Here is a 10,208-nt window from a genome sequence, read left to right on the forward strand (position 1 = left end):
CCAGACTAGCCGCAGCTCTGTCCCATGCTCCGCTCCAGGCTCCTCCAGCTGCACGCACCCCTGGGAGGGCATGGTGGGGTGTGTGTCCCTGGATCTGTGTGGGGCAGGGTAGGCTACAGCTGCAGGCTGGGGCTATGGCCAGCACCAGTGCCAGGCTGTTCCCAGCTGTGCTGCGGGTGGGTGGCAGCGGTACTGAGGGAGGACTATGGGGGTGGGATACAGTGAATTTGGGGCTGGCTGTAGCCCTTCCTATAGCCCCCTACCAGTGCTGTCACCGCCCATCCCCTGCTGGGAAGAGCCCAGCCCCAGCCCGCAGCAGCATCCCGCCCTGCCCCGCATGGATCTGGGGGCACCACTCCCTCCCCCACCGCTGAGACCGCAATCTGCCCCCACCCCCAGCCCCTTCCCTCACAACATACTTACCCACCAGACCTGGCTGCTCTCCAGGCTACCTGTGTGCTGTGCTGCAGCTGTGCGAATGCATGCCGCATTTAAAAAATTGGCCACATTAGGTGCGAGTACCCCCTAGGACCTTTTTACGTACCCCTAGGGATACACACACCCCCAAATGACAACCAATGGTTTACTGCATTCCAGGATTTACTCTTACAGCTGCATTTGCCTATTCCTCTGTTATGAATGGGAAGCAAGATAAATACTTTAGGTATTGTAACTGTGGCAGTTACAATGCCACAGTTACAGTTATTGTAACTGTTACAATATTGTAGTTACAATATTGTAGTTACAATACAACAGTTACAATATTGTAAATATTGGCAGTATTTAATGGTGCCAACTGAACTTGCATTTCAAGGTGTAACTACTAAGGATTCAAATGCTGCAACTGCCTTTGCTAATCAAATCATTAGCTATTGAAATGTTACCATTTGTGTGAATAAATAGCTGTACACACAAAACTGTGGGCAAAAATCGTAAAAGCTGTTAACATTTGGCTGATAAAGCCAATAAGAATGAACTCATTCAAATAGTGAACAGCATAGGCTACTGCAACTCATAATCCACTACCTACAGCTCTCAGGGACTTTGAGCTAGGGGACACAACATGGTACACCCAGCACTAACGATTGAGAGAGAAGGAGGAGCTACTATCATAGGGCACTTACAGAAGTTACATTTTTCGCATGAGGAGGCCCCTAAGCACTATACAGTCATAATATAACACATGTTCATGACTACAGAGCACTTTTAAAATGGCCAATTGCATGAAAATTTAACCCTCATTTGATGCACTATCAAATAGGGACACTTTAAGGCAGAGTGTCTTAGGGAACCTGTGTACAGGATCTCTGTGCAGGTTAATTTTGAGCTATTCCACCTACATCCCATGCCACATCCCAGACAGTCTTCTCCCTGTTCAGTGGGAGGGGGGAAGGGAGAAGGGAGCCCCCCCCTCCCATATATGCCCCCTAACAGTTTGGGGAGGAGCCGAGCTGAGCCTGCAAGGAGTAGGGCTTCCCCCCACCACCTGACTTGCAAATACCCTGGCAGTGTCAGGGACTGCCACACTGAAGATGGGGCAAGGGGGGTAGAAATGGAGGCTCCCCACCTCACAGACCCATCCTAGCTCTACCCAAGACCCCAGCAGGGATAGTGGGGCTGGGCCTGTGTGGCGGGGTGGGGCTCCATTTCCCACCCCCAACTCCAGACACGACACCCTCTGCTGCTGTCAAGATGCTCCGGTGGAGAGTAGGGCAGGGAAAAAATAGGCCTTTGCCTCATGGGCCCAGTCCAGCTCCCCCAAAGCCCCAGAAGTAGCAGCTGGGTGGGGACACCTGTGGCAGGTGGGGCTCTCTTCCCCTACCCCCGCCCCCTAGCACAAGCATCTTGACAGTGTCAGAGGCTGCTGGGGGCAATTGCCAGCTGGTGGAGGGAGCAGGGCTGGAAAGAGGGTTGGTCAGCAGCCTCCTGGGAGATTGGCAAGACTGCCCCTGCCTGCTGGCCAGGGCCCGGACAGGCTTACTCCTACCTTAACAGGTGAATGCCTGTTGGATTCAATGGTGCTAACTCATGATACTTTGTGTAAAGCACCATGAGTACAAAGCATCATGAGTTAGAGCACCTCCCTGACAGGCTGCCCGCACTTGTGTAAGCACCCATAGTTTTGTTCTACCTGAGGATGCCCTAAATAGCAAGAATTTTCAGAGGCTGAAATCATTGTTTCCATGTCTGCTTTGCATACAGAGCAGCACAGCCTAGCCAGAATAGGGCTGACATTCTGACCTACACAGAACAACAAAAATTATGACTCATCTGCCTGGAAACTTCACTGGAGACTTCAAAAGAGCTTACACATGTGCTTAAAGTTAAATGCCTGAGCAAGTACTTTGCTGAACTTTGCTACTAAGTTGTGCAAATCAGTATGGGAAGTGCATCCATTACCTAATAGGAAAACTAGTGGAATATGCTCTCTGCTGCTTCTCTTCATATCACTGTATTAGACTTCATCTAAGACAATTTGCATAACAACATAAAAATACTCTTTAATAGGAATCTCTATAGTCTTATTAGCTGAATTTAATGTGTTTTTTATTAACAGTCTGCCTCTCTTCTCTGGGTCACATCTAAACAGCATCAAAGTCAGCAGAAAGACTTCCCAGATTTCATGATGCTATTTATGTGCATCATACTGAAAACATTTCAGCATATCGCACTCCAGCAGGAAGGATTCCCCAGCCTTGCTATAGTAGTAATCACTAAGAGAAAAAAAAGAAAACAAACACCACACTGATTTTGTACTCACAAATTTGGCCCCTGATCTTCTTCTATCTCTTCTCTAGGTATTGGATAAAGTGCCTCATACGTTCTTCCAATTCCAGACCCATGGATGGCATATGCATTCATCTTGTCTACACCAGGTGGAAAATACCTCCAAGGTATGAGGGCTGTGCCATTCCATTTGTTCCAGTGTATGTCTGCTTTAAAATCCAAGTCAAGGCCTTTCTTTAATTAATATTAAAAAGAAAATGGTTAAAATGCCACCTTATCATTTAAATAACAAATTAGTATCACCACAGCATAGGTATTTGCAAACAAGCAACAGTATTTTAATTATCTGAATGATATGGAATGTTTAAACATGATATTGGGGGAAAGGTCTATAAAGTGTTTCCAATAAAATATTAACCACTGTTAGACAAGTATTTACTTTTAACATATGGATTATAGCAAACCATAAATTTTGTTATACAATATAGTCTCCTGTGCGGATCTGTGCTCTTCACTCATTGTCTACAACAACTGTTTCTGTAGTTGCGATCTCCATTATGATAGTGCCCGGTGCTTGTGTGTACTGTCTGCTGTTGGTAAGTACCAAAATTGTCTTGTAAAAGTGGTAGAAATGAGTCTGGGAGTCAGTACACTTGAGGTCTTGGAACATATCCCTATTTGTTACATTGTAAAGTGGGTTCCCTTTATGTGAATTCAAGTTATGCACCGTTTTCCAGAAACACATGTACAGCATAAAGCAAGGGAAACCTGTACTCTTAAACCTTGGTTATACTAATGTAGCTGTTGCAATACCTACGATGGGTCTGTAACAATGTGCGCGCAATTATTTTTTTTTTGGTTAATAGTGTGGCTTTTCAGAATAGTAACTTCTGGGTTTGGTGTTTTCTGGTGGTTAGTGGACAGCTGAAGGAAATACACAGATTGCTGCATCAAAGCCAAAGGCCCTTTACTCAGCTGATTGTTAACACAGTCATCACTGCTTAAATGTGAACAATATTTCATCAAAAAAGTCCAAATCTTAGGAATTTTGCTTAGGAAAATTGCAAAAAAGGAAGCAGGACTGGAGCCTAGCAAGTATAAGAAAATGTATTAAAATTGCATTTCATTCTCCTTAAAATACAAACAACACTATCTGGTGAATTCTCACATAGGTACAGATTTCACTATTAAGTCAAACATTCTTACTACAGTGTATGGACCACATAAAATCCATCTGTCAAAGACTGCATGCAAGACAGAAGTGTCAACCGCAATGTTCAAGTGAGAAATGTCAACTGCAAAGTTCAAGTGTGAGACATTTGTAAAAGCATATCTGGAGTCTGTACAAGGGTTTCATGTCATCCTAGACTGTTAAAATAGTTAGGTTTCCTTGAAAATAAAGAAAAGGTCAAACTGATCCTAAATTAATTACTATTACAGTGCAATCAAAACTTGGATAAAAGAATATGCTTTTCAATAGGTGAGGCTTTGATTAATTTGATAAATCTTCATCCATGGAGCCAAGTTAGGAGTGATTTTCAGGCAAGCTGGCATTGCTCAAATAAACTGTACTATTACTATGATTTATATTACAGACAGTAAAACAAATGATGAAGTGAAATTTACAATCCTTAATAACTACCCAGAAAAAAAAAAGGTAGGAAAGTAAAGAGAGCAGTGACTGGCAATTTGCAAAACTGTCAGTAAAGGAAAGTGTGGAAAACCATTACTTTTTTTTTTTTTTTAAATAACAGAAATTGATTTTATCACGATTGTTCTCTATTTTTAAAAAAAGGCATTTTAAAAACAAATGCCACACATTTAACCTTGAAGCTGTTGCACCTTAAACAGAGATCTACTATTCAGTGACACAGCTGACACTGTGAACAAGAGGTATAAAATGAGCAGCATTTTACACATTTCAAAGCGTGATTTGTGAACCAAAGTTATTTTATTTTCATTATAAAGTGACTCTTAGAGTGGGAAAACATTTTATAATAATTTTTAAATTGTTTTTAATGTTAAAGAAGGCACCTTACTTTTACTAATTTGCTTTATTTTTCATCTCAGAATACTCATCTTTCACAAAGTAGTAAAATCAGATTAAAACATAATAATACAATGTCATATTTTACTATTTTGTACCTTCTCTGCAAAAGGCACCTTCTAATTTTAGGAAAATGTGGGACTTCTTTGTAGTGTTTAATTCTGAAAATAACCCACCCACAAAAATCAGTCTGAGAGAGAGGTTTTCAAAAGTGCTCAGCTTCCACATAAGCACCTAAATTAAGGTAGTCAAATTTGCTTTAAAAGTAACTTGCAATGGATACATTTAAGTTTACAGCCTTTTCACCTTCTTCATGATAGACAAAGAAAATCTGAAATGGTACAGAGTGGCACTCTCTTCAGAATGGGAAGTGGGAAGGGAGAGGAGAGAGATCGGTCTAGGGGTTGCCCAGCTGGTGGTGGAGAATGGGTGGGTGGATTGGGGACTCCCACCTTAAGGGAGGGGTTCCAAACCACGTGTCCCACCCTCTAGCACTGGCTGGGCAACCCCCAGACTGAACTCCCTCCACCCCCTTTCCCTCCTCCCATTCTGCCAGGAGCAAGGCTGGGCTGCATCAGCGCAATGCTGCTCCCAGCATATGCGGACACAAGATAACAAAGGTGCTCCACTTTGGAGTGCCTTCATCTGAACCCTCATGTAATGAGGTTAAGACTGTTGTGGGATTGGGGCCTTTTAAAGCACTCTGCAGCCATGCACTTCTATAAGGGCACAGCTGTAGAGTGCTTTCAGTGGCCCATCACACGACAATGTCACTTGTGTCAGCACTCTTACTTCTTTGTATGAGCTCACAGCAAGTGTCAGAGTCGAGTCTTACTTTTATGGAAGGCTGACTTGTATTTTAAAAATTAGATATCTTGTTCTCCCTGCAAAATATGTGGGAGAAATCATGGGTGTCTATTTCTGCAAGTTCAACCTAAATCTCCCTTTCTCACCATTTTGGTCACATGGTGTTAGATCTCCTACTTCTTTCTGAATGCATCAAATATTTCAATAAATCTGAAAACTACAGCAATTGCCCATATTTTCATCATATGTGTAACTGCTGTAGTTTCCAGATCCTAATGGGAAAGAGAGAAGAGAGAATAGTTAATAAAAATTGTCTAAAACAGTAGTGCTATGGCTGTGGCCTGTAAGCAAGTTCCAACCCACAAAGCCACATCATCTGGCCTGTGGGTCTCTCCCCAGGTCTAGAAATTTGATGGTGAGGGAGTGGTGCCAATGGTAATTGCTGCTGCCTCACTGCCAAATTTCTGAACACATGAGGAACCCCACAGGCCAGATGACATGATCCTGAATGCTAGATTGCACTGGTATGCCGTGGGGCCAGTCCACTGTGGTACATGGGCTTACTCTGTGGCTGGATCTGGAGCCAGATTGCACCTGAAGTCTGACCCCACACTGGATCATGCCTATAGGCTGGCTCCATGCCTCTCATCCAGTCCCCAGGGCTGAAGGATTGAGGACCTCTGGTCTAAAAAGATGAATTTCATCTGCTGAAAAAAAAGCTTGAGAAGCTTCATTCTACACCATAAAAATCAGCCTCTAGAGGAAACAAGACCAATGAAGTATTCAACAAATCCAGCATGATATAGCACTGAGAGATGCAGAGGCAAACTTGCAAAGTCAGCCCTTTCTAAAACACTTATCCCTCAAACTTTTCCAAAAATCACCAAGTTCAGAGCACAAATAAAGTAGTAAACAAGAGAGACATGTTTTCTTGCCCTTTTCAAGACACAAAAGTAAGAATAGCAATGCCATGCAGAAAAAGAGCAGTCAGTGGTAAAAAAATCTTATTTTGAAACCCTTTACAAGCAACCAGGCAGGAGGGGCTATAAACAAATACTGAAAAATATTGACGTTGTTTAGCTGATATTCCATTGTAAAATGTTTGAGGAATATTACTTACTGCAAAACAATCTCCTCCAGAAAGCAATAGTACAAGATGCTGTCCATGCCTAGCCAAAAAGAAACATGAGAAAGACAGAATTTGAACTATAATGGCAAAACAGACTCCATAACTAACTCAGAGTCTTCCCTTTTAAAATCTTGAATTAAATTTCATATCTAATCTCTCCTTTAACCAGCCACAAATTTGATCCCTAAAGACTTCAAGTATCTTGACTGATCTATCCCAATTCCCACTGATAATGGAAATGACAACCATATGCATTCACACAGTTTAAAGGTAGTGGTCTATTTTATCCCCATGCAAATAGATTACAACAGTTATCAGTTCAAATTAAAATGGTACCCAAATTAAAGTTATACATGGGCACAGAGCATAAATCAAAACTTCATCAGCTAACTTTTTGATGCATCAGAAATTAATTACTAAACAGGGAAATCAATTTAAAGACCAGCTGTTAGGATGTACTGAAATAATGTTCATCATAATGTATATGGGATTAATTATATATTATGTAAAACTGCTTTTTTTTTTTTTTTTTAAATAAATAAATTTCAGCACCCAACCATTCTACAATAAATGGAGCACTGTTCACATAGGGGAAGATGTAACATTAAGTGTTCATAAAATCATTAAATAAATAATTTCCCATTTACACACACCTCTACATACCAACTCAGAAATTGAACTGCCACTTCTCAGTAAACAAGAATATACGATTACCTGATCTTGCTATTGCTATGTTTTTAATTAATATGTTCCAATTAATTAAACCCATGATCATAACAGAATGTGTTACAATACTCACATAATGCAGACTGACCAAGATAATATTACACTGCTTTTTAAAATGCTAATATTGCCAGTATTATGGCACATCACTTACAACAGATCAGATCCTGTGAGAGGCTGAGTACCTGCAAGTGCTAAAGAACCACATGGAATCTGAGGGTGCCAAGACACTTTCATACACTCGGTAACTCACAATATCAGGTTCAAATTTTACAGGATTCAGACTGAAGATATATATTTTTTTCTATTTTTTCAACACTGTTGAGAAGTAGGGTCATAGGAAAGTGTGGCTGGAAGAGACCTCACAAGGGCATCTAGTCCAGCCCCCTTCTCAAAGTAGGATCATACCTGACTAAACTGTCGCAGCCAAGTGTCTGTCCAACCTGCTTTTGAAAATTTCCAGGGATAGAGATTCCACAACTTCTCTAGGTCACCTGTTCCAGTACTTCACCACTCTCAACATCAGAAAGTCCCTCCTAACCTCCAACCTAGATTTTGCCTGCTGCAGCTCAAGACAGCTGTTTCCAGTCCTGTCTCCTCATGCCACAAAGAATAGTCTATCGCCCTTCAGGTATTTCAAGAATGTTATCAAATCCCTTCTGAGTCTTTTATTCTCCAGACTAAATATCCCTAGTTCTTTCAGCCTTTCCTCATAAATCACACTCCCCAGGCCTCTATTCACTTTTGTTAGTCTCCACTGGACTCTTTCCAATCTGTGCACACCTTTCTTGAAGAGTGAGGCCCATAACTGGACATAATTCTCCAGGTAAGGTCTCACCAGTGCTGAATAGAGTGAAAGAATCACTTAGTTTGATTTGCAAGCAACAACCCCGTTAATACAACACGATATACTATTGGCCCTTTTTGCAACAAGAGCACACTGTTAGCTCACATTCAGCTAATGGTTTACTATAACCCCCAAGTCTTTCTCTACAATACTGCAGCCTAGCCAGTCAGTCCCCAGTCTCTACTTGTCCATGCAATTATTCCATCTCAAGTGCAGAACTTTGTATTTGTTCTTGTTGAATTTCATCTAGTTAATTGTGGTCTATTTCCCCAGTTTGTGCAAGTCATTCTGAATCCTACCCCTACTCTCTGGAGTGCCTACAAATCCACCCAATTTGGTGTCTTCTGCAAATTTGCTAAGTGTGCACTAATGAATGAAGATATGAAACAACACTGGACCCAGGAAAGACCCCTAGTGAACCCTACTTATTACTTCCTCCAAACTAGACATTGAGCCATCAATGACTACTCACTGACCTCATAAATCCATCCAGTTATGTATCCACCTTACAGTACTTTTATCTAATCTATTTCCTTAGCTTCTAATTGAGAATGCTAAAGTCAGGATATATCACATCCTCTGCTCTCCCCCCATTCACAAATCCTTATCATAGAAGGAAATAAGGTTGGCCAGGCATGGCTTGTTTTTAGTGAAAACATACTGGCTGTTTGCGGTCATCTTATTCTAATCACCTAGTCTTCACAACAGATTCCTTGAGGACCTGCTCCATGATTTGTACAGGTATAAAAGTCAGACTGCCTGGTTTGTAATCATTTAGATCCACCTTCTTCTCTTACTTAACGATGGGTACTATATTTGTCCTTTTCCAGTTATCTAGGTCATCACCCAACATCCTGAATAAAGGGTAACTAATGGTGCTGAAATGACCTTTGCCAATTTCTTCAGTACCCTCAGGTTCATCCCATCCAGTCCTATCCACCTGAAAGTATGTAGCTTCTATAAGTAATCCCTAACCTGTTCTGCCATTACCCTTGGTTGTTTGTCTCCTTCGCTATCTCTGCAGCCAATTGCACTCATAAATCAGTAGCTGTCCCTATTTGTGAAGGCTGAAGTAAAAGATGCATTAAATACTTTGCTTTTCTCTGCATCTTCAATAACTAACTAGAGTCACACTCATAGAATCCCTTTTTATTGCCTTTTATGTCTCTTGACAGTGGCATCTCAGATCATGCCTTGGCCTTCCTAACTTTCACTGTGCATGCCCATGCAGTACACTCAGACTAAAATGCCATACAAGCAAAAATTCCAAGTGTGTCTTAGGAACACCAGAGTTTTGATTTAACAAAATTAGGAAGGGAGCTTAAAAACTGCAAACTGAGCATCTGGAAAAGGGTTGGGGGTTTTTTCATTAATGGTCAAATTTTCAGACTCTTACAAATGCTAATGAGTACTGCAACTGACCTTTACTGATTGCAAGGGGGCATATTCTGTATTACATTACTACTAACATTAACTATTAGGGATGTGTGGAATTTTGGATGCTGATTCGATTCGGAGGATACTCAGCCCGATTTGGTGGCTGAATCTCCAAATCCGAATCGAATCAGGGGACCAATAAAAAGGTCTGCATCAATTCGAAGCTCTCTGAATTGATTCGGAAATGATTCGGAGAGCTTTGATGGTTCGAGCAGTCCCCACCTGCTGCAGCAGGGAGCTGGAACTGGACTCGGAGCTGGTAAGTAGGGGGCAGGGGAGGAAGGGCTGGAGGAGCGGGGGGAGGGGACCATGAGGAACCCCTGCCAGGCCCCATGCCCTGCCTGCTCCCCCAGCCCCCCTCCATGGCTGCCCTGGCCGCCCCAGCTCCCGATGCTTAAAAAAAAAAAGCTCCTACTCACCAGGTGCTGCTGGGTGGGGGGCGCAATCCCCGCTTCCCCTCATTGCCCCATGCTCCATGGGGGGCCTCTGCA

The 10,208-nt window shown here is 42.2% G+C and overlaps 1 protein-coding gene across 2 annotated transcripts in view; it reads right to left on the reverse strand.

The window, feature by feature from the left end:
- CUNH4orf33 (chromosome unknown C4orf33 homolog) overlaps positions 1-10,208 on the reverse strand; it is a 54,833-nt gene that overhangs the window by 1,146 nt on the left and 43,479 nt on the right. For both annotated transcript variants that reach the window (XM_006015609.2, XM_014520379.2), the window contains exons 10-11: positions 6,702-6,750; positions 2,762-2,961 (exon numbers count right to left, since the gene is read on the reverse strand). In XM_006015609.2, coding sequence (XP_006015671.1) covers positions 2,762-2,961; positions 6,702-6,750 — 249 coding nt within the window. The remainder of the gene's footprint in view (positions 1-2,761; positions 2,962-6,701; positions 6,751-10,208) is intronic.

This window comes from Alligator sinensis, unplaced genomic scaffold (genome assembly GCF_000455745.1).
Source record: "Alligator sinensis unplaced genomic scaffold, ASM45574v1 scaffold150_1, whole genome shotgun sequence".
Lineage (NCBI taxonomy): Eukaryota > Metazoa > Chordata > Crocodylia > Alligatoridae > Alligator > Alligator sinensis.